This window comes from Muntiacus reevesi, chromosome 19, assembly GCF_963930625.1.
Source record: "Muntiacus reevesi chromosome 19, mMunRee1.1, whole genome shotgun sequence".
In the NCBI taxonomy this organism is placed as follows: domain Eukaryota; kingdom Metazoa; phylum Chordata; class Mammalia; order Artiodactyla; family Cervidae; genus Muntiacus; species Muntiacus reevesi.
In genome coordinates, this window is record NC_089267.1 from 49,484,023 (window position 1) to 49,509,840 (window position 25,818).

The 25,818-nt window shown below is 41.2% G+C and overlaps 1 protein-coding gene across 2 annotated transcripts in view; it reads right to left on the minus strand.

Annotated features, from left to right (window-relative positions):
- The window catches only part of KLHL32 (kelch like family member 32), a 216,712-nt gene that overhangs the window by 72,819 nt on the left and 118,075 nt on the right, over positions 1–25,818 (minus strand). For both annotated transcript variants that reach the window (XM_065911353.1, XM_065911352.1), the window contains exon 5: positions 21,868–21,966. In XM_065911353.1, coding sequence (XP_065767425.1) covers positions 21,868–21,966 — 99 coding nt within the window. The remainder of the gene's footprint in view (positions 1–21,867; positions 21,967–25,818) is intronic.

Consider the following 25,818-nt stretch of genomic DNA (forward strand, 5'->3'; position numbering starts at 1 on the left):
GTTTTCTTATTTCTCCTTGCTATTCTTTGGAACTCTGCATTCAAATGTATGTATCTTTCCTTTTCTCCTTTGCCTTTCATTTCTCTTCTTTTCACAGCTATTTGTAAGGCAACCTCAGACAACCATTTTACCTTTTTGCATTTCTTTTTCTTGGGGATGGTCTTGATCACTGCCTCCTGTACAATGTCATGAACCTCTGTCCATAGTTTTTCAGGCACTCTGTCTATCAGATCCAATCCCTTGAATCTACTCGTCACTTCCACTGCATAATCATAAGGGATTTGATTTAGGTCATACCTGAATGGTCTAGTGGTTTTCCCTACTTCCTTCAATTTAAGTCTGAATTTTGCAATAAGGAGTTCATGATCTGAGCCACAGTCAGCTTCTGGTCTTGTTTTTGCTGACTGTATAGAGCTTCTCCATCTTTGGCTGCAAAGAATATAATCAATCTGACTTCAGTGTTGGCCATCTGGTGATGTCCATGTGTAGAATCTTCTCTTGTGTTGTTGGAAGAGGGTGTTTGCTATGACCAGTGTGCTCTCTTAGAGAAACTCTGTTGGCCTTTGCCTGCTTCATTCAGTACTCCGAGCCCAAATCTGCCTGTTACTCCAGGTGTTTCTTGACTCCCTACTTTTACATTCCAGTCCCCTATAATGAAAAGGACATCTTTTTTGGGTGTTAGTTCTAGGAGGTCTCGTAGGTCCGCATAGAACCATTCAACTTCAGCTTCTTCAGCATCACTGGTCGGGGCATAGACTTGGAACTGCTGTGGTATTGAATGGTTTGCTTTGGAAATGAAGAGAGATCATTCTGTCATTTTTGAGACTGCATCCAAGTACTGCATTCCAGACTCTTGTTGACTCTGATAGCTACTCCATTTCTTCTAAGGGATTCCTGCCCACAGTAGTAGATATAACGGTCATGTGAGTTAAATTCACCCATTCCAGTCCATTTTAGCTCACTGATTCCTAAAATGTTGATGTCCACTCTTGCCATCTCCTGTTTGACCACTTCTAATTTGCCTTGATTCATGGACCTAACATTCCAGGTTCCTATGCAGTACTGCTCTTTACAGCATCGGTCTTTACTTCCATCACCAGTCACACCCACAACTGGGTGTTGTTTTTGCTTTCGCTCCATCCCTTCATTCTTTCTGGAGTTATTTCTCCACCGATCTCCAGTAGCGTATTGGGCACCTACTGAGCTGGGAGTTCATCTTTCAGTGTTCCATCTTTTCACCTTTTCATACTGTTCAAGGGGTTCTCAAAGCAAGAATACTGAAGTGGTTTGCCATTCCCTTCTCCAGTGGACCATGTTTTGTCAGAAGTCTCTACCATGACCCGTCCTCTTAGGTGGCCCTACAGAACATGGCTCATAATTTCATTGTTAGACAAAGCTGTGGTCCATGTGATCAGTTTAGTTAGTTTTCTGTGACTGTGGTTTTCATTCTGTCTGCCCCCTGATGGATAAGGATAAGAGGCTTATCAGGAAGAAGCTTCCTGATGGGAGAGACCTACTGAGAGGGAAACTGGGACTTGCTCTGAAGGGCGGAACCATGCTCAGTAAATCTTTAATCCAATTTTCTGTTGATGGGCAGGGCTGTGTTCCCTCCCTGTTGTTTGACCTGAGGCCAAACTATGGTGGAGGTGATGAAGATAATGAAGACAATGACCCCCTTCAAAAGGTCCCATGCACGCCCTGCTGCACTCACTCAGTGCCCCGGACCCCGCTGCAGGCCACCGCTGACCCACACCTCCGTCAGAGACTCCTAGATACTCATGGACAAGTCTGGGCCAAGCCTGCTGACTACAAGACGGTGGAGCAGAAGGACACATGCTCATCTTCTCCTGCGAGAACTCCAAAATTACAACTCGCTGCTGAACCACCGTTGACAGAAGAATGTTGGATCTCATGAAAAAGAGATACCCCATGTCCAAGGGCAAAGGAGGAGCCCCAGCAAGACAGTAGGAGGGGAAAAGTCACATTTAGAATCAAGGGCCATACCTGCCAGAGACGCTCGGAGGGCTCTAACAAACCTTGCGCACCAGGACCCAGAGACCCCGCAGAGATGGGGCCAGAACTGTGTCTGAGTGTCTCCTGGGGGGTGTGGATTAGCAGTGGCCTGTTGCAAGGGCAGAGAGCCACCAGAACTTACACAGGCCTGGGGAAACAGACTCAATCAAAACCTGAGTGCACCAGGACCCGGGAGACAGGAGCAGAGCCCACAAGAGATTGGTTTCACCATACCTGAATATAATAAAACCTGCATTTTAAAACAGGATGGTGATGGGATTGAGGGAGAATATTCCAGAAGAAGCAACACTTGCAAAATTGCTACGGATGAGGAATTGTGTTTGCATCTTTCTATCTGACCTTATCTGAAGTGGCATGTCCCCCTTCCTCTCCATGCCTCCCTCTATCACATTACTCCCCTTTCTTTGCCTGGAGCATGCATCACTATCTGAGATTATCTTCTGCATTTATTTGCCTACTTATTCATGACGTGTGTGTCCCCTTTCCCAAGTCCCAAGTTCTACAGGAAAAGGGACTTATCTGTTTTGCTCACTGCTATATCCCTAACGCCCCAAACACTGGCAGGCACATGGTGGGGGCTCAAGCCACACTTACTGAATGAATGGATCCATTTTCCTTTTTCAGCTTTCCTTGACCACTTCCTTCTTTGGGCCCCCACCCTGTCCCCTGTAGATTTCTAGCCCTCCACTTGTCACTGGAAGCAAACGCCCTCTGATGACAGATCTGTCTACTAAATCTAAAGTGCCAGGTGCCAAGGACTGTACTGTGCCCCACCCCTGGTGTTTATCAGGGATAGGAATGTGGTCAAAGAACAACCGTGAGCTTTTTCCACTAGTTATAACCGAGCAAAACCAGAATGGGCCATGCCTCTCCAACATGTCTACCCAATTTTGAATATCATCCAAATTGGGCCATTTTCATAACTCACTTTCCTCCCTCATCTTCCCTGTCTCTTTCTGGTCTTCCTACACATACACAAGGCAAAGCCCATGGCCAGTTTTCCAAATGGGAAAATTGTTACTAATATCTAGAATTGAAAGTGTTTAAAGATGAGCTCAATATAGTAGATCTGCTGTGAAAAAAATTCAAATATTTCAATCCACCCAAAATTTCTTTTTGAGCCCAAGAAAATTACTTTCTCTATCAACTGGCTATTCAGATCAAAGTAGCTTTTCAAATGATACTTTCTTCTAGCTATGAGATGGTCTCCCTTCTCTTATATACTGTGACTTAGAAATCCAAGTAACCAAGGAGAGGCAGTGGTTTTGAATTGAAGTTATAGCTCAGCAGCAAGAAACTCTCTTGAGTAAAAGGAAAATCTTTTATTTTTCTAAAAAGGTTTCATTTCTGTCACACTGCTTCTCACTTGAAATTTACTTTCTATTCAGAATTATGGTGTATACATTGTTGTTCTTTGGGGAATCTTTTTAAATAGTATTTATTTTCCTCTGGTTTAGGGCTATTTGGCTTCTCTCTTCCCTTCTATTTGTTTCTTATAGTGTGAATGACAAGTTAAATAACAAAAGAAGAGCCATAAAATGTGTCCCCAATACTAGAGTAGCTATGGAAGAAACACCAGTTTTGCAAGTACAATAGTTCTTAAACCTTATATATTCCCCAAATTCCTACTTTTGGTGTGGCCTATTTCCTTAATTAATTAAAAATGGTTACTCCCCAGATTAACTATTGAATACACAGTAGAGAAAAAAAAAGCACAGGAAAGGAAAACTGCTATCTTATTTTGGCTTATATTCAAAGGTAATTACTTCTGTGAGGCAAATTATCAGGCGGTAAGGATGTGAGTGAAAGTGGGGGCAGGTTGGGGGCTGTGGGTGAACTCTTTGGCCCTTTTACCAAGCCAAGGGAGACAGAATAAGTCCACTTTTGTGATGGGTGGCGGGGTTCTCATCTGTAACCATCTTAGCGACTGGTCTTTATGTATTAGCAAGTGTCTTTCAATATCCTAATTAAGCAACTATTAATAATTAGTGATGAAAGTTCATACAAGACAAAAGAAAGGTCAGAGAAGATTTAAGCCCGTCCCTGAACCAGTGTTACCCAGACACTGCATTCTAATACACTTTCTTGAACAGGAGAAAATGCTGCAGCCTCACAGCTGAGGTCTGCAGGTTCAGTGTATATAACCCACAGCCTGGCTCATGTACGCCACAGCCTAGAGATGTGTGTTGACATGTGCCAACACTGATACAAGATGGAAATCAACAATGCGTATTTCTAATATGTAGTCTGTCTTTGTTTCAGACACACTCACGTGTATCCTGGCCTAACTGTCAGCAGCCCCTGGCCCATCCAGCACAGAAGTTTAATCAGAGCCCTGGCATGGGAATTATACAGAGCACAGAAAATACTAATTGTCTTGTGACTGCATCTACTGTAGTGTATCCCCAATGTCAGCCCCACACATACTCTTCCTCAAATCTAGGAGTCCATGTTAAAATGACAAGATTAGGAAATCTAATGAAGATGCTTTAATACCATGGATACCTATGCAAAACACAGCCTTAATAACACCTATTTCTCTTGTCACTTTATGTAATTCTGAGACCATTATTGACTTACGAAACAAAAGTGAGCATCAACAACCTGCATGATAAGAATGGAAAACTATGAATTATGCTCAAGATAAACAACCTCTCTCAAGGTCAAATTAAAAGTAATGCTCTTTGATTTCCTGAATTCCCCACCCCTCCCTCACAAGAAGACCAAACTTAATGGGATTCCAAATTTTTCTAGGTAATAATACTTAAAAGATGTGACTATCTTGACAATGCTGTGTTTCATTGTTATAATTATAACCTTTCTTTTCCAATTATTGATCCCCTTCATTTATACCTCCCTTCAAAATGTCACCTCAATTACCACATGTCAATACTTTACTAAGATAAAGATGGTCAGGAGAGATAGTGGTTTCTATGCCTCTCATCTAATAGCATGCATGAAACTTGAAGTTCTATTATAAAATGTTGATAATGTCTGAAGATGTCTCTAAATGATAAGTCATCTTGCTATGGAAGTCAAGAAGTCTTAAAAAAAAAAATAACCATTCACAAATAGATTCAAAATAGCCTGCTACAGTTACTCTACATGTAAAACCAGTATGATCTGATTTTTAGTAAGTTAACTAGAAGTTAAATAAAAACACTGTATTGGCTGCTTATAGAGACCAAGTACCAAGTCAGACATAGTAAATATGAAGCTTTTTGTCACTAAGTCCTCATGTTTCCCACTTCAAGTCTCCTGTCACATCCCAATGAACTTGTCACCAAGCTGTTCATGCAGATATCTTCCAGTAAGTAAAAAGCTTCCAGTAAGCTAGTAAAAGGTAGGTTTTATATCTTATGCTTTTTGTATCCTGTACAATACCAATGACAATGCTTTATCACAGATTGTAATTTTAAAATATTTGTTGGATTATGAATTTTAAAAACCAACACATTTGGTTTTTGTATTTTGAGAGTTATGTTTTATTTGGTGGAAATTTTTAGGACTTCAAGCCCAGGAGATAGCATCTCAAGTAAACCTAAGAGAACTGCTCTGAGGAGGCCAGGTTCTCTGAGGGGGTGAGGAGGGAGGAGTCAGGTTATATAGAAGTATTACAACAAAGGGCAGGTTTTCTGAACATCAGATTATTGTTAATTAAAGAAAACCAGAGATCTCAAATTAAGGAATTCAGTGCTTTTCTACATATGGGAAGATGCAAGAGTCTGGGCTTACCAAAATCATTCCTTTCATGTGCATCTCAGCTATCCTTTCTGCTCTCTTAAGTGTTTACAATTGTGACATTCAAAAGTCAGGTGGGACCTCCCTCCAACACCATCCTCCCACTTTCTATTGTCATGTCACAAACTCATGAGTGCAGCCAGAATACTGGATTAGGCAGCCTTTCCCTTCTCCAGGTGCTCTTCCCAACCCAGGGGTCAAATCCAGGCCTCCCGCATTGTGGGAAGATTCTTTACTGGCTGAGCCACAAGGGCAGAAAACCAGAGATCTCAAATTAAGGAATTTAGTGCTTTTTTACACATGGGAAGATGCAAGAGTCTGGGCTTACCAAAATCACTCCTTTCATGCGCATCTCAGCTATCCTGGGCCAGTATCCTGTGTTTCCCATCCTGAGCTCCCCTGGGGCTCACCGTAGGGAGTGACTGCAGTTCTGGTGACTGCTAGATCACAGGTATTTGTCCCCTTCCTCAGTGCCCTTAGGCTCAGAACTCACCCTGGAGGGCTGCAATCACTGATGACTATGACATGCTTGTTTACTGATACGGCAGGAAATATTCCAATTCTCAGTCCCTCCCCTTGGTCAGGAATTTGACCAACATGTGGGAGACACTTCATGACAGCTGTTGTCCCACAGTGCTGAGAGGCTCCTCCCAGATTAGGCCAAAGTTCTCACTGATATGCCACTCCAGGTGTTAATTTCCAGGGTAGCCTCATTGATAGATTATAAAAGGTCCTCTGGATCCACTATCTTCTAACCTATTATAATCCAGGAGACACTTCCCTTGTTTTAAAAAAAAAAAAAACGCAACACGTTTTTTAGAAGTTTTTTTTTTTTTTTTTTAAACCACATCCATGACTTCAAGTGGAAAGAAAAAAAGACAATTCGGTTACAGGTCTGATTTTACAACAGAGCAACATTAACTGATTGCTCACAATTAACTGAGAAAGGTGCTCTCAAGTATTAAATCTGAACTTCAATATTAGATCTCTCTTGATGCTAACTACCCATCATGGCTTTTATAAAACTGATAAACATGGGGCAACACCCACTTGTGCCAGATGTATCAGGCCTGGCTTCCACAGTGAATCTTGGGTCTTCTGTCTTTTCACAGGCTTCTTAGAATGCTGAAAGGAACCTTACTTCTCTCTGTATTGAGTGATAACCAGAATATATAAGTGTCTATGCTGTATAACAGAAGTACAACAAACACCATCAGTGTTGGGAAGGAGGATGACAACCAGGATCAGATTCCTCTTCCTAAAAGAAAGCCAAACCACTCTAGCTGGAAGGCCTGTTCCCTCTGCTGACTTCTAATTTCAGGAGCTATTTGTATACTTGAGCCATTTACTCAGACCTTGTGCATAAAGGGGACTTCCCTGGTGGCTCAGAGGTGAAAGCGTCTGCCTGCAATGCGGGAGACCCGGGGTTCAATCCCTGGATCGGGAAGATCCCCTGGAGAAGGAAATGGCAACCCATTCCAGTACTCTTGCCTGGAGAATCCCATGGACGGAGGAGCCTGGTAGGTTACAGCCCATGGGGTCGCAAAGAGTCGGACACAACTGAGCGACTTCACTTTCACTTGTGTGTAAAGGTGCAGACTGAATCTGTACTTCTTTAGATCTTCCTCTCTATCTTCATCAAGTGGCTACTTTATAAATTTTGATTGGTGGATAGTGAATAAATAATAAAGACTATCAGACCTTTAAAATTTCAACTTCTATTGCCTTTACTTCTTAGTTTACAGGGAAAACACTGATTATCCTACTTCTCTAGAAGTATTCTAATATTTAAAAATACTTGAATAATTTATTATATACTAAACTGATTAAATATTTTTAATATATAAATATTTAAAATGCCTAGAACATTAGCCACACTAGAAAAAAATATGGTAGCCAGGGGGCTTCTCTGGTGGTTAAGAGGGACATGGGTTTGATCCTTTGTCTGGGAGAATCCCACATGTTGCAGAGCAGCTAAGCCTGCGCCCTGGAGCCTGGAAGCCACAGCTGCTGAGCCCGCAGCACAGCTACTAAAGCCTGTATGCCCAGAGCCCACGCTCTACAATGAGAGAAGCCACCACAAGCAGCCCAGGTACCGCAAGGAAGAGCGGCCTCCACTCGATGCAACTAGAGAAAGCCCACACCCAGCACTGAAGACCCAGCACAACCAAAAATAAAATAAATAACTATACAAATATGGCAGCCCAGAAAGAGAGAGAGAAAAAAAATAGCTATTGCCTAAACTTTTCACAACCGTATGTCGTTTTGGGGCTACAATTCAATAGTAGGTATATTGCTGTTCTTTATAACTGAGAAAAATGATAAGTTCAACTTCTGCATGTTTATTTGAGTCTACAATTTTATATTTTCCCTGTCTCCTTCTCTAGGTTGTAAATTGTGTGGACAAGGAACTGGCTGCATCTTCAGTCTGGTGTGGCAGGGAAAGCATATGCGTTGAAGCTGATACATATGGATGACCTTAGCAAGTGATGAACCTCTCAGCAGGAAAGTGGAAAAAGGAAGTCCAATTCTTTGAATGGAATGGTGAGTCTAATTTTTTCATTAGAAAAATGGGAAAGGTGATCTGTGGTAAGGATTGCCAAAAACATATGTAAAGGACCTTCTACATAGTAGATGCTCGACATAAGCTATCTCATTATTGTTACTCATGGGCTTCCGTTGTAGCTTAGTCGGTAAAGAATCTGCCTGCAACTCAGGAGACCTGGGTTTGATTACTGGGTCGGGGAGGTCCCATGGAGGAGGAAATGGCAACCCACTCCAGTATTCTTGCCTGGAGAATCCCATGAAGAGAGAGCCTGGCAGGCTACAGTCCATGGGGTTGCAAGAGTCGGACACGACTTAGTGACTAAATCACCATTATTGTTATTCCTTTTTAAAATACTATTAACTCTTCTTAAGCTATAGCTTTGCATATTCCACAGATTTTACTCACAGACAGGGTAAAGAGAGGAAAATGCTGAATGTCTAATATAGACTTTATTTTTCTACAAATGACAGCAAAAATCATAGTTGTTGTAAACCATCATTACTTTTGTACTTACAAAACACTTTATCAGGGATAAAAAGGGAGAATGGACTGAGACATTATACCAGACCATCACCAGCTGGGCATTACTAGAATATACTCTGGTTCCCATGCTCTGTATTACATACAGCCAGAAAGGCACACAGAGAAATCTAAGGATGGAGGAGCTGCATTTCTTTATGACCTTATTTGAAAGATAAACTCCTTGGGGAAATACAATTTATTCAGATTATCAAGACCCTGCTGTGCAAATCTACAGTCTGGGAGCACACTATGGAGATCAAAAAATATTTACTTTATTCTGTTGGGTATAAAAGCTTTTAATGAATGCATAATTAAGGCAAAAAAGAGTGTATACAGCTTTAGAAATTCCACTGCTGAGCCAAGCCATTAATATCCAAGGCACCATACCCAGTTGTGATTCCACCTGTTTCCTATTTGGATTACAACCGAGTTATAAATCAAGGTATTATGTGACTACATGACCTGGTGCTGCAGAAAAGGATTGCACTCCAGGATTAGAGAAAGCAACATAAAGGGCTTTGTCGTGGATGTGTGGTGAAGAGCTGGCCCTTTGGAACATGCTGAAACAAATAAAATCCAATGCCTGAAGATGAATCATGTAGAAAAAAGTCATCGGACATATCAAGCATGTAAAGGAACCTGTGAGCTTTCTCCATAATATTAGAGTTGATGGGATAAAATCTAATAGTTATGGAAAAAAAAGAGGAGCAAATCACTGACAATGCAGGCCAGATTATTTGTGATATGATAAAATAATGTAAAACCAGATATTTTTATTTGTATAAATATACAGAGATAAGATATATTTGTATACAAACAAAAATATATGGACAACCAAATGCAACTATATATTTGTGTATTGATATAAATATGCATAAATACAGTGTGCTTAGACTAAAACAAGATATTAGAAGCAATTCAAAAATATAAGGAAAACCCCAGCATGCTCCAATTCTTGAAGTCTTTGAAGGCCTGTATAAATATATTTGTGCTGTGTAACAGAGGAACTCTACAATTAGGTTACTAGTACATTTTCATAATCAATTGTATGCATAAATATCCAAGGCTCATGAATAATTTTATATTGTTCCTTGGAAAAGTCTGTAGTAAGCTGGAAATCCAGTATGAAGGAAGTACAGAGACACAGCCATCATCAACAACTAATAATTCTGGCCCTGGTCACGATGTGCTGCAAAATGCTATCAAAAAGTTTACCAGAGCTGCCTCAGCACTTCAGGCGACTGCCACTAAATTATGGACTCTATAGAGGAAATTAATGTATACTTTTCTTTTTTTTAGTTGAAAAATAGCCTATCTGAGCAACTGGGGCTTTAAAATGAAAATTTCAAGAATCACAAACCTTTTTTGAATGATGAGAGGCCAAATCAGTTTAAAATATTTTTAAAGAATAGTAGAGCCTGGAAGTAATTATGATGCATTTACATACATCATAAGCTGTGTTACTCAAAGTCAGTTGCTGAAAATTAGCTCAGTGCTGCAGAATTTCAACAATCTCTCAGTTTATTCACAGAGACTTTGTCAATCATTATTATACATGAGAATGAAGATTGGTAAGGGTTGTTTTTGTTTAACTCTGTATTGTTTTGGTTTTTTATATTTTGGATGCTATGCAGGACATATAATATCAATATTTTACATCACATTTACAAATTTTGTTATGTAATGTAAAATGTTTATATATTTATAACTGGGACCAGTTCAAATTTATCTAGATGTTATGACACTTTCAAAATCTGAAATCAGTTACTTAACAGGCTGAGAACTGATGTGCAGTGAGGTGGCAAGAGCGTCTAACAGTGGCTTTCAAACTGTGGTCCCCAGAGCAGTAACATTAGCATCACCTGGGAACTTGTTAGGATGCCGATATCCAGGCTCCTTAGATATCTCCTGAATCAAACTGTAGGGCAGGCCCAGCAGCCTGTTTTAACCAGCCATTCAGGTGATTCCACACATGGTCAAGTTTAAGAACCCCTGATACAGAGTATACATTTGAGTGAAAAAAGGAAGAGCTCTAACCTGCAAAAACACATTCAAGCGACAGAACAAGCTGCAAACCCCAGTCCCTCATCCCAGACTCTGAAGTGGGATCTATTGTATGATATATGTAGGATATGAATGTGTGGGACTGAGGCCATGGTACGTCCGTGTGTGTGTGTGAGCTCACTCAGTCATGTCCAACTCTTTGCGACCCCGTGGACTGTAGCCCACCAGGCTTCTCTGTCCATGGCAGAGAATACTGGAGCAGGTTGTCATCTCCTCCTCCAAGGGATCCTCCCAACCTGAGGATCGAACCTGCATCTCCGTGTCTCCTGCGTTGGCAAGCAGATTCTTTACCACTGAACTTACCTGTACCTGGAGCTAAATTAATGACACAGATAAGCAATCATTTCCTAGGGCCCGAGCACATGCCCCCTGAGATGCAGCAAGAAAAGGTAGGCAGCGTGCTCTACAGGATATTTGTGGAGGGAGAGTGGGACGTGGAGGTGGGAGAGACGTCGGGGAAGGAAAGACGCCTGGAGGGAGGCAGACATTTGGATGGCAGTCTTCCAGTAAGGAGTAACTTACACTTTTCCTCTGTTAAACAGATGCACTGCTTATACATCCCCTAATCAGGGAACTCAGGACACCATGCGGCTATACTGCAAAAAATTCCTCTCACAGGGGACTCACTTGGCACATGGAGAAGGAATTCAAACAAACGTGTTTCTAAGCAACTACGATGCACTAGAGCTAGAAATAAAGAGTTTTCTAATTTCTCCTTGAATCCTGTAAACGAGGAAGGAGCAAGATGTTTTACTTACAAGAAGGGCAGGGGGAAAACAATAAAACAAAAACTTCCTATCTACAAAGCAGCAGCACCAACTACTACGTTGCTTTTAAAAGCATCAATTTTTACTATTTATTAAAGTATCAGTTCAGTGCTATGTTTTCACTTATTAGAAGGAAGGGAGAAAGAGATGGTCCATATAATTATTTGTGACTTTTTTTCTAAAATAATACATGCACTTCTATAAAAGCCAAGAGAAGGAGCCCATAGGAAAAATACATTTTCCAGAACGGTTATTATTTCCAAAATTTCCAGGAACAGGCTTGTCCGATATGCTGTTGACTGGAAGTAGGTAGTAAAGTTTGTGACATTTCCAGGAATGAAGGAAGACAGGAGTGATGGAAATGGGTATGCCACCGTACTGGCTCTGGTTCTCAGGATACCTACTGTGTGTGGGGTACTATGCTATAACACACTGTGCATGCACCATAGCATGAACACGCCAACGCCCCTAAGGTGTACCTTGTATATACGATATCATATCTGAATTTTATGAATGGGGCATGTGGGCAAAGAGGTTGTGTAACCTCTTTTTATGTGATCTCTGCCCAAGGTCACACAACTCAGACATGAATTTGTATCACAGGGAGACAGAGAAGCAAATCAACACAGGTGATATGGTATGATCAGCACCCCAGAAGGGTACCCCGTAATTAATGAAAAGGAGAGAAATCTAACTCCGAGATGGACTGATCAGCTCTGGAAGAGGAGATGACATGTGAGCAAAGTCCTTGCAGGTTAAAGAGGAACTCATAGGGTGACACTGTGAGAGAAGAATAATCCATGGAGAAGGAGGCTTCATGTAAAGAGGTTTGAGTAGGGGGACGTGCATGAAGTTTGCAATGACCGTGCTGTAGCGTGTGGGAAGTAAACTGTTTTTTAAAAGGCTAAAGAGATAGGATGTTTCACAGTAAAAATAGAACCTGTGCTGGGACTTCCCTGGTGGTCCAGTGGTTGAGACACCACACTCCCAATACAGGGGGCATGGGTTTGATCCCTGGTTGGGGAACTAAGATCTCACATGCTGCACGCCACGATTTTTTTTTTAAAAAATGCAACATTTGAATCATTTTAAGATGAATAAACCTTGTTTTGGAGTGAGGCAACAGTGAAGACAGGTAGGTTCACTGGTTATCAGGAAGTTTCTCTAGCCCAGGAAATAAGTATTGAGGATTTGAAGTAAGATGGTGGTAACAGAAATAGAATGATAGAGATTTTTAAAAATTAAGGGAGTTTATGCAAAGTCCTGCACACAGATGTTTATAACAGCTCATCATAACTGCCTAAACTTGAAGTGACCAAGAAGTCCTTTAGTAGATGAATGGATAAATAAACTGTGGTATCCAGACAATGGAATATTATGTGGAGCTGAAAAGAAATGAGCTATCAAGCTATGAAGAGACAGAGGGGAAACTTAAATGTGTATTACTAAGCAAAAGAAACCAATCTGAAAAGGTTACATACTATATGAACCTAACTATACAACATTCTGGAAAAAAAATGAAACTATGAAGACAGAACATCAGTGATTCCAGGGGTTAAGACAGAGAAGGAGGGATGGACAGACAGAGCACAGAGGATTGTTAGGGTAGTGAGACTACTCTTATCATATTATAATGGTAGATACACATTTTGTCCAAACCTAAAACAGGAGGTAAAACACCAAGAGCGACCCCTAACATAAACTGCAGGCTCTGGGTGATGGTGATGTGATAGTGACGTTAAGTCCATTGACTGTAACACATGTGTATACTCTGGTAGAGGATGTTGATAATGGAGAAGGCTATTCACATGTTGGGGTACAGGGGAAATCTCTGTATCTTCCTCTTAATTTTGTCATGAACCTAAAACTCCTCTTCAAAAATAAGAGTACAAGAAGTTAAGGAGGTAAGACTGAAAGGTTGTGTGCCAAAGATGGAGTATTTTAGGATGACTCCTGAATTTCTGGCTTGGGTCACATGTCTGTGGAACATCCAAGAGGAAATGCTGACTAAGCAGCTGGCTTAGAGATGGTAAAACACGCCATTCAGTACAGTAAGGATCGGGCACGTTGAGGAGATGAGAGAGGAAAAGGACAGGGTTGGAAACACAGCCTGTAACCAGGAGACAGGGCTGAACACTGAAGCTGGAGTGCAGGCGAGGGGACAGAGGCCTCCAGGCGCGGACGAAAGAAGCGACGGCGAGCAGAAGAGATGAGCACCCATGTGGTGCCAGAGCACCCAGGGGCTACTCATGGAGCTGATAGCAGAGTCTGTGAAAGAACTGAAAAGGAGAACTAGGAGAGAGCCTTGAGGAAAGAGAGGTGCAGGAAAGAAAGGAGCTACCAGAACTGAACGGCCATAGACTGGTCACACTAAAGGCCATAAAGGCCCACTGCCTTTGGCAGTCTGGAGGCTGTGGTGACCTCTGCGGGAGCAGCCTTTGAGGAGTAATGAAGGCCAAGGACTGAGTTCAATAGAACTGAAGAATGAATAACCGGTAAGGACACACAGACACTGTTCCCAGTTTGGTAGTTAATAGGAGAGGGTCGTGGTGATGAGAGAAGAAGAAAAGTTTCTCCCATCTTATTGATCCTATTTGAAAAATGAAACAAAGGTACCAGCGGAGAAGATACTGGAACTATGGGAAACGCAGGCGGTGCCTGACAGATCGAGTTGCTGAAAGGCAGTTCAGCCTCAGAACAGAGCAGACATTTAACTACGGGCAGAAATATTTGCAGGTGGAGGGTGGGCAGGAGGATGAATATCTTAAATGAAACATAGATTTTCTTTTAATGCCTCTAATTTTGAGTATTGATAGTGGAATTAAGTGTGATTGATTTCGTTTGCTTTATTGATTCTGAACTCTGGCATTAGTAAAACATTGGAAGCATTTTATTTTTGAGAAAAATACATTGAGAGTGATTTTACAATTGCCCACTGGACAGCAAATAGTTAACTGAAAACAGAAATTACGAACATCAGAAAAATCCTTCAAGACATCCTTCTCCTTAAATACTCACAAACAAAGAAGACATGGTGAACCCTAGATTATCCATATAACAAATTAAAATGACAAAATGACTTCCTTGGTCAGCCGGCATGTCTCTGGGCTGTCACTGACATCCTTTGGAGTGGGCTTAGGGAAAAGGAGCCAACATAATAACATGTGAAAAAAATTGACTGAGATCCTAAAATGGCTACTAAAAAACTTATGATATATTTTAGAGCCAAATATTAATGACATTTGGCAAATATGACAGTCTAGCTTACCCATGCCAGACAGCAAATAGTCATGATTAGAACAAATAATTAGTAGTTGGCGATGATTAAGTAAGGCTGATACATTCTTACCCTTTCTGATCATTTTCACTGACTTAAAAAAAAAAAAAAATCTGAAAGATTAAACTGTTTGTAATGTATTTTCCAAAATTCAACTTTAACTTTCTCCAAATACAAAAGCATCAGCTCTAGTGAACTATGGAATAGCACACAGTATATTTGATTAGGGGCATATTAAATATATATGTTGGTACAATCATCTGTCTTATCTAATGTGGGAAAAAATAGCTCAGTGGTGGAGAAAAATGAATGTAAGTTATAACTTCTCAACCTTGAGGATAAATTATTCCGTTTAGAACACTGACTATATATTATGTATCTAGGAGACAGTGCTAATTTAATAATTAAAATTATAATAATACATTGTTTGGAAGAGATAACCTCCTATAAGTCATTGCCATATTACTTAGTTAAAAAATGACAATCTATTAAAATACTGTAAAATATGCAAGATCTTTGGTGCTAAATGCAATCCCCATAGAAAGTATTTTTAACTTAAAAAAACTGTATTCAATGGGTAACAAAAGACTTATTTATTAACATATTTTCTGCCCATAAAACAAAATTTCAGTATTTAAGCAGGAGAAGTTTGCTGAGTGGGTGTAGCATTCTCAGTACACACTGCTATGGACTGAACGGCATCCTTCCAAAATTCGTATGTTTAAGTTCTAAGCCCCAGTGTGATGGTATTTGGAGGTGTGCCTTTGGGAGGCAGCTGGGTTTAGATGAGGTCATGAGGGTGGGGCCCTCATGATGAGATCAGAGTTCTCCTAAGAAGAGACACCAGAGAGCTTGTCTCTCTGTCATGTGAGAACGCAGCCAGAAGGTGGCCACGTGCAAGACAGGAAGAGAGCCCTCATCAGAGCCTAACCACGTTAGCACCTGATCTTAGACTTCCTGCCTCCAGAACTGTGAGAAATAAAGATCCGTTTACGTCACCCGGCCTGTGGTATTTTGTTATGGTAGCCTGAGGTGACCAGTAAACACACTGAGCCCCTGTGATGTGACAGGAGGGAGGGGGTAAGAAATAAGGAAGTGTCAGGTATGATCCCTGCTTTCAAGAGCCCCACAGTATAACTGGGGTGGGTAAGACACTTTCAACCACATTAGCCCATGAGGAAAGTGATGCAAAACCAGCACTCAGATACTTTCTGCTGCTGTGAAGTTATTTCAAGGATCCAGCGCTTCTCGAAGTTGAAAGGGAAAAAACAATTCCTAAGTAAAAGAACACTAAAAAATCACCACTTATGAAAAACAAAAACCCATAATACCCAGAATTCTTCCTAATACCATCATGGGAGAATAACATCCTTTACACCTCTGTACCTTCCCTGAAGACAGAAGATGACTAATTCTCACGGCAGCCCATTTAGCGTAAAACTAAAGGAAGACAAGGGATGACTAATAAGCATCAGTCACAGAGGAGGGAGATTTAGGGCAGGAAGTCACTTCCTCCCTCCTGCTCCCTTTAATTCTTGGCTTCTGGATGATTAATAGTGAGAATTTGGGCTTCGCTTTACGAGATCCAAAAATCCACACCATAAACAGAACAATCCCTTCAATCTGGGGAAATGCTCTTTCATGCTTGTGAAAACAGAAAACAAAACAAATTTTTAAAAAAAGACGCCCCCCACCCAGTTTTCCTTACAGTGATGAAATACTCCTACCCTTTGCCTCTCACATCGCAGCAGCACGTCTCCTCTTTCAGGTCACGTCTTCCCCATAAAAGTGCTAAACTAATGCCGCTTAATGACAAATTAATGTCCATGAATAAAAAATACACCTCTAATAGCATAGAGTAATTTGCCATTACAATATCATCATTGGACATGCCCCTGGTTTAATACGATGTATTTAATTCATAACCTAATGAGTGATATATAAAAAGAGGGAGATGAACCCTGCAATTACATTTATGTGAGTCTGTCACCTTATTTGTAAAACCTTAGAGTCATTTACATTCAAATTAGAACAAATGAGTGATTTCACAAAGTGTGGTGATAAATGACCACAGCAGCCCAAGACAAAACTGTATTTCCTGTGAACACATTAACAGTTTCCTATTATTTGTTAAAAATTACAATGCATATTGCCCAGTGTGGTGTGAATAATGACTTTTTTACTGATTAGGTCAGAAGACTAATATGTAGCAAAATAAATAATTTTTCTTTTCATTTTTTCTGATTTTTGCTTTAAATTAACTACTGAATTCTGGTGGATTCACACTGCCACCTGCTGCCTAGGAGCAGATACTAAAAGCATATTCCTATCAAAAGGAGTTAATTCACCACTTTGGTGGTCTTATTCAGAAAGTCTAGTGAGAGTTCTTTCTCATCAGTATATTTAAACTGCATTTCATAATAAGGGCTGATACTTGGCAAACCAAAAGATCACTTACTCATCAAATAATAGGATCTACCCTGTGTTATTTAGGGGAGGGAGGACAAAATCTACAAACCTTTTTTTTGAGTACAAAATCTACAAAGCTAACTATAAAAAAAGTCATTTTGAGCAAAGTATGTGTATCTCCTAATACATGACTTTCAGAGGATACAGCACAAAATCGAGTGGCCAGGACCCCTGATCTTATGCTAGGGGAGTTTTGGGGAGGGTCGTGTGTGTGTGTGTGTGTGTGTCTGTGTGTGTTCCCTGCTCTCGACCCCTGGTACAATCTGAAGGTGAGGACTGAAGGTGCTGCCTCTCCACTGAGGATCTCCACCACCTAGCCCTTCCTCCCAGTGTCAAGTTCCAACATCAAAGGAAGGCCTTAGTGTCCAGAACAGAGCAGACTAGGAAAGCTGTGAGGACAAGATATGAGGCTCAGGAGGATCAGGCCTGGCCTTGGAGGCCGGGCTAAGGGTTTCTGTGGGTGCAGTGATGTGGCCCAAGGGTCGTTAGGGAAGCTAGCAGGGTTTTCCAAACCAGATCAACATCCTAGCTCTGACTTTAAGCTTCTCCACCTGTAAGGAGAAACTCTCCTCTCTTCTCAGCAGAGGAGAAATGGGAATCTCTGTGCAAAAGGCTCAGTATAGGCAGGCTCTCAATAAATGTTGGTTCTCTTTCCTGTGGAAGATAATGATGGCTCTGGGGACTATGGTTTGGCATAGACAGAGGTGAGAAACAAGCAGGCCCCTTAGGAGGAAAGATGAACTCATAACATACAGCCAGTGATGGTGAGAGTCTAAAGAAAGGTAAGAAAATGAGCACTGGAGGAAAGGAGCTGGTCTGAGAGATATTCGGGAGGCAGAATCAATGCAACTTGATGACTGACTGGATACAGTGATGAGGAAGGGGGTTCTCAGACTCCGTCCAAATTTCTAGACAACTAACAGATCAATGGTACCACCAAGAGAGAAAAGGATAGGTTTTTCTCATGTTGGATCTGAATTGCCTGTGTGATGCTTAGAGATGTTCAGAAGCTAACTTTAAAAAGGTAAGGAAAAATCAAAGTTTAGGAAAGCTGGACTCAAAAAGTTAGTAATGTTTATCTGAAGGACTCAGTAAATCAGCAGCCACATTAGAATCCCTTTATTCAGAGCCCATGTCCTGAGGATGGTCTGCAGAGATTCCTTTATAAGATTTAACATAGTGACTGACATGTGTGTACACATGCATACTCTGAAAAATAAGAAAATTTACATGTTTTACTGGGCCTACTTTAAAAGAAATATTGCTCTTTAGTGAATTGGCTCACTTTTCTGATGAAATTTTTAAAAAGAGTACAGTGGGCAAGAAAGAGGAGCAGAAAGTGGAACAGGGAAAGCAACGTTCACATTTCATTTGAGACTGAATCTCAGATAGCAGGTCATGCTTATTAATAACATGTAGCACGACAGGCTATACAGGATGGGATCCTACAGAACTTCACTGCAAAGCAGTGAGAAAGGATGCACACTTGAGGAGCTGTCTATAAACCCCTCACCTTGGATGATGGGCTATTACAGTAACCACTCGTCCTTGCAGCCATCCTGTCCTCAATGAGTTAGCTGTTTACACGGCCACGCTACCAGTTAATCCCACCAACACGCACTGAGACCACGTGTGTTCTCAATGAGAGGTTCAGTGAGAGGGCCTGGGGCCAAAAGTGAATAAGCGAAGACCTCACAGCCTGAGAGGCTAATTCGTGGTTATCCTCCCTGACACAGAGGGATGCTGCTCTTGTGATGTGGGCTCCTGGCCCTCAACAGCCTGCCAGAGAAAAAGCAAGAGAAAGGAGGCCACACAGTGACCTCAAAGTGTCCCTTCCCTTGGCTGAGGGACAGCAGCAGCTTCCAGGCATGTGCCGAAGAAGCGTCAGGTCAACACGACAGCTGATGGCTGGGGAGGCTCGGGGTGGCTTGGGTGGGGCAGTGGGTTTCTGGAAGTGTCCACCCAGCACTTCTCCTAGCATATGCTTTTTAATGAGCCCTAGAGGACAGGAGGAGGCACCAAAGCCAAGTCGACCCTTCACATCTCTGAAATAATGGTACTCTGAGAACAACAAAATAATAGCAGGCATCTTAGGAAAATGGCTTCACAAACTCTTTGTTGTACCTAACAAGGTCTACTCCAGTACTCTTGCCTGGAGAATCCCATGGACAGAGGACCCTGGTGGGTACAGTCCATAGTGTTGCAAAGAGTTGGACACGACTGAAGCGACTTGGCAAGCACCAAACAAGGATGGAGAATATACTAGCTTTGGTGATGGGTCTTAATTTCTAACTACGGTTAAATCACTAAAGATTTTTCATTTTAACAGAAATGTTTTATATACCCAATAAAATGATTCCATAGGAAATTAAAAACTAGTTAAGCAAAAATACCAAAAAAATCATAAATAGGTATACTTATTTGACTCTGTCAAAACATAAAAGCAGACCGACCCCTTCTGGTAATTTGATAATCCTAAAAGAGAGGCAGGGGATATGTCTGTAAAAGACTGACACAATGAAGGCTTCTGCAGACCAATGGTTTTAATCCACTTACAGTCAAATTTCCTTCTAAAAGTTGAACATCTTGTAACATCAGAGATAAAAAGGAAAAGGAAAGTTATGTAAGAGAATGAAATGAAAACACTGGTGAAAAGAAAGTGAAATTTTTAACCCCTGATTAGGCAGGCTAATAACAAATGACCTATCCAGAAAACACATCTATATGCAAGTTACACTTTTTTTCCAGAGCAAACAATGAACTGCAAGAATTAAAAATTCCAAAGTGACACAAGTTAGGCAACATTTTGACAGGTTCATCTGATGGGTAGGGAAAAATACTCATGAACGTACCATGTTCATCTGGAATTCTCATTTAGAGAGAATTGTAGTTTACACACACACACACACACACCTGTATATACACACTATTTTAATATGCATCATGATAGCGAGCACCATACGCAAACTTTTGTCAACACACATCACTAATTATTATCTACCAGGAAAAAAGTGAATCAGGTGATGATGCTGAAAGCACAAGTTGTAATATTTGTTGTAAAAATGTCAAATAAAAGTAATTTCAATTTCACAAATCGAACATACAGATTCGAAGTCTTATAACCAATGTTATTCTCATTTGTTACTTGCAGAAAGGGATTTAAATAGCTATCCCATATCACCCAGTGATATTGAGGGGAATCGGAAGGAAAAGAAGATAAAACATTTAAACATTTACTATTAGATTAAATGCGCTGAGATAATGATAAAACTTTCATCCGCTGTATTGGAATTGCCCCTTGGTTGAACACTGCTGACATTCCTTAAACTGTCTCCCTGGGGAGCACTGGTTCCTATTTCCTGAGGTTGCTGGGGGGATGAAATAATATGATATACGAGAAAGGGCTTTGGAAATGACCTAATGAGTAACAGAATGGCTATACTTAAAATTAGAGAAATTATTAGGAAGGAAATAATTAGGTAGAAAAAATAGGATTTTTCTACTTACTAATAACATGTCATGTGCACAAGGATAGTAGAATTAAATTATGTAGATTTATTATTTTTTCAAATTTACTTTCATTGTTGTTATAATCATGTAACAAATGCAAGTTAACAGTCATACTAGCAGAATAAATTGGAGGATCTCAAGATAGGAGGTTGGTACTTAACTCTCTGCAAAATAAGATGTACTACCTGCCTAAGATATCCCGTGTCTTCCTATTGAAACAAAGGGTTTTCATCCAAGGAGAAACAAAAAGGTCTTTGGAACCAGAAAGGCCTATCACTCACCAGCTATGGGCACACTGGGATTATTTCAAATCTTTGATTTTTTACCCATCATAATGTGCACCCTGTTGCGATGGCCAAACGTGAAGCATCAGTGAGCAAGCGGCAGGTGCTCAGTGGACGGGCTACTCTCCCCCTCCCCTTCGCAAAGCCTTTCCTGCAACCCCAGCAAATCAGGGCAAAAATGCACAGATCACTCATCACTTCTCCAGAATTTCCTGCCTGAGAAGTTCATGCAGCAATTAATTATGTATGACTTCATGATATGTTAGCTACTGTTACCGAAATCTGAAATGACTATCCAACTTTTCATGCATTTCCACAACCAGACAGCACTGGTTCAAGTCCAGCCCCTTGCCGGTGTCATCTCCTAGGGCCCCTGCAGTGAACCCTGTCTGTGGTTGCTGAGTTGCCCTGCTGCCCAAGGAGGGTGGAGGCCTAGGGTGGGCGGAGACGGTTGGGGACATGAGGTGGGACGCTGAGAGCTGCAGCTGCCCTCCTAGAAGCCTCAGTTTGTGTCCTGGAAAAATTCCACCACCACAGGCCACATCTCCCACCCGCCCCTCTTGTATTTCATCTGTCACTGGGCTCCAGTTGCTGGGTTACTGCAGGGGGCGGAACGAGCAGGGCAGACTAGCAGGATGCAAGCTTACATACCTGGATGAGATAGTGAGAGCATAAATTGAGAAGCTCCAGTAACTGTAGGTGGCTGCCAGCCGCTAACACATCCTGGATCACGCCTGGCTCCAACAAAATCTGTTGTTTTTTTTTTTAATAAAAGAAAATAATCAGTTACTTAAAACTTGCCTAATATGCAAATATACTATATTTAAATTGCTCCTTAACATACTACATCTGAATTAATACCGCTTCTTATTAGGGAAGACAGTCCTTTTTTTCTGTTCTGATTAATGAGCTGTGGCCCTCATTCTAACAGCTGAGTTCTCATTTCCAATACTCATTTCTTGTGCACAAACCTCCACACTTAACCACTTATTTTTGCAGGAGGATATGAACATTTGCAAAGACCAATATAATAGTCTTAAAATTCAGTTTGTGATGAATGTCATCTTATAAATACAGAAGAATTGAATTTCAGTTTTTCAACGTATACTTCAGAATGTTTTTCTTCAGTAAATTGCAGAAACAGTACAGTTAACAGGTATTTGAGGGAAAAGGGCTTACATTTCTCCTTGAAATACGAAACCAGAGGTAGATATTACTCCATTTTACTTCTAAATCCTATAATAACTTCAACCACAAGCTTTCATTTTTTTTCCTTCTCGATCTCTGATTCTCTAATCCTTTGTTTCAAATAAAAGATGTAGAAATAGTATTTTTAGTATAGAAAGGCATCAGAGAGGAAGCAAAATGTCCCAGATATACTGGCAATAGCACTCCATTTTTTCCTGATTAGGTCCAACTTTGGGCCTACAGCTGCCAGCTCTTGAGCTGGTAAACAGGACTGGAGAAAAACACACAACTGAGTTAACTAAATTCACTTTACATCCAAGACTGCCAGGCACAGGAGGACTTCAGTGCTGCTCCAGTCTTCCTCACCCATTTTCCAAGCCCAGAGGTTCCTGAAGTCTAGTCTCTGAACCAGCAGCATCAGTGTTACCTGGGAAATCCTGAAAATTGCAAATTCTTAGGCACCTCCGCAGACCTAACTGAATCAGAAACTTTCAAGTAAGGCCCAGCAGTTGGTGTTTTGACAAACCCCACTGGAGCTTCCAATGCCCAGCGAAGCCAGAAAAACACTGATGGAGTCAGCTCGCTCTCTCCCTCTAGTCCTCCTCTCACGCTCCTCTCTCCTCAAGCCTCCAACTCCTTGCCTCTCTTCTTACGCTAACCTTATGATCTTCCAAAGGCGCCCACCACCAAGTCTACCAACCCACCTACTCATATCTGTCCCAGCACATTTTATTCTCCTCCAGACTAGATCCCATCTCTCTTTGCCTGACACTTCCCCTCTCGTTTCTGTATCATCAGCTGTTCTCTTCTACTGTTTGATAACTCTCACCAGCATACAAATATGCCATTCGAGCTCTTAAGAAATAAAAATCCTGTCCCTTGACCCCAAAGACCCTTCATGCTTCCCATCATAACAAAGCTCCTCAGAGGAAGTTGTCTATATCAAATCCCATTGTTTGCTCTACTCTGCTCTCTTTCAAATCTATACCTGTTGAGTTTTGTTCCCATGGTTTCTCTAAAAATGCTCTCATCAAGGCCATCAGTGATTTCTACATCCAAGAGCCACTTCTCAATGTTTAATCTTACTCAAGCCAGCAGCAGTTAGCAAAGTTGACTGCTCCTTTTCTTGAACAATTTCTTCCCCTGCCCCTAGGACAACACTCTCTCTCTCTCGGTTTTTGCCTTTCCATCTCCTTCCCAAACTGTAAGCGTTGGACATGCTCAGAGCTCAGTCCCCCATCTCTTCTTTCCTCTTCTAACTCCGTGGATGACCTCACGTAATCCCATGGCTTTAAAACTATCCACACATTGATTACATTCAAATTTGTTTCTCCAGCCCCCAACCTCACCCTTGAACTTCAGGCTAATATTCAACCACCTATTCTGTGTCACCACTTGGATATCTAATGGACAGCTCAAACTGAAAGTGCTCCACACTGAACCCTTCATCCTCTCTACCAACCACCAAACCTGCTCCTACCCCAATCCAGCCATTTCAGCAAAAAACAACTCAGTTATTTACACTATAACCCCAGTCATTCCTGACTCCTCTTATTTTTCTCATACCTCACATCTGACCCATCAGACACTCCTGTTAGCTCTACTTCAAAATAGTTCCAGAATCAAACATACTCAGTACCTCTTTCATCATTATCACTCTAGTCCAACCTACTGTCTCCTATATAACAGCCTCCTAACTAGTTGACCTGCTCTCTCCTTTGCCTTCTTGCACTGCTTTTAATATCAATCAAATGGTTCTTTAAAAACAGAAATGAAAAAAATAAAAAATAAAAAAAATAACAACAGAAATGAAATCATGTCACTCTTTCATTCAGAACTGCCCAACTTTTTATCTCACTGGAAAAAAGGCCACTATATGATATAGTGTTCACTATATCATATAAATTCCTTTCAAATAAGTTCCTTTCCTGGTTTTTCCAGTGGTCATGTATGGATGTGAGAGTTGGACTATAAAGAAAGCTGAGCACCAAAGAATTGATGCTTTTGAACTGTGGTGTTGGAGAAGACTCTTGAGAGTCCCTTGGACTGCAAGGAGATCCAACCAGTTCATTCTAAAGGAGGTCAGTCCTGAGTGTTCATTGGAAGGACTGATGTTGAAGCTGAAACTCCATACTCTGGCCACCTGATGTGAAGAGCTGACTCATTTGAGAAGACCCTGATGCTGGGAAAGATTGAGGGCAGGAGGAGAAGGGGATGACAGAGGATGAGATGGCTGGATGACATCACCGACTCAATGGACATGGGTTTGGGTGGACTCTGGGAGTTGGTGATGGACAGGGAGGCCTGGCATGCTGCGGTTCATAGGGTCGCATAGAGTCAGACACGACTGAGCGACTGAACTGAACCTTTCAAATACACAGAGCACCTTAGCATTTACATCTAGCTGCTTTCTTTGCCTGGATTGGTCTTCCTCAAGATATCAGAGAGGCTCACTCCCTCATGCTCTTCAGACCTCTGCTCAGACAGCATCTTACCTAAGAGGCCTTCTCTGACCATCCTATGTAAAACAGCACCCCACTCCTCACTCCCCATCACCCCTATCCCCAATCTCTTTGCTTTATTCTTCTTCATAGAACTTAACATCTCTCAACATACTACATATTTGTCTTGCTGATGATTTTCTGTTCCTCCACTCTCTAGGATACATGATCCAGGAGAGTAAGAACTTGAGCCATTTTGTATCCCTAGCACTTAGAACAATAACAAACAAAAAGCTTTCACTTAACATTGATGAATTTACCTTAGAGTAATTTACTGAATTAATTTATCTCTGAAAGTGAAAAGTGAAAGTTGCTCAATTGTGTCCAACTCTTTGCGACCCCATGGACTATAGATACAGTCCATGGAATTCTCCAGGCCAGAATATTGGACTGGGTAGACTTTCCCTTCTCCAGGGGATCTTCCCAACCCAGGAATTGAACCGGGGTCTCCTGCATTCCAAGCAGATTCTTTACCAACTGAGCTATCAAGAATTTATCTTTAGACATGTTTTTTTTAATTTTTAAAAATTATTTATTTATTATTTACTGTTGGCCACACCAGGCGGCATGCAGGATCCTGGTTCCCCAACCAGGGATAAAACCTGCAACCCCTGCAGTGGAAGTCTGGAGTCCCAACCACTGGACAGTCAGGGAAGTCCTCTAGATATATTTTTAAGTTCAGAATTAACTTTATTAATAAGCCTAACATGAGAGGAGAGAGGGAAAAGGACTATACATTTTATTTCTCAATGATCAAAGAAGTGAAAAAGTTAAGCATGTGTGGCAAAAATACCAACACTCATCTTATTCTGAAAAGTCTTTACAGCTCCTTTCCTGTCTAGTCAGAGGGAAAAATCTGAATTTTTCTAACTCCTCGAGGAGAAAGGCTTTGACTGACATTCAGGAAATTATT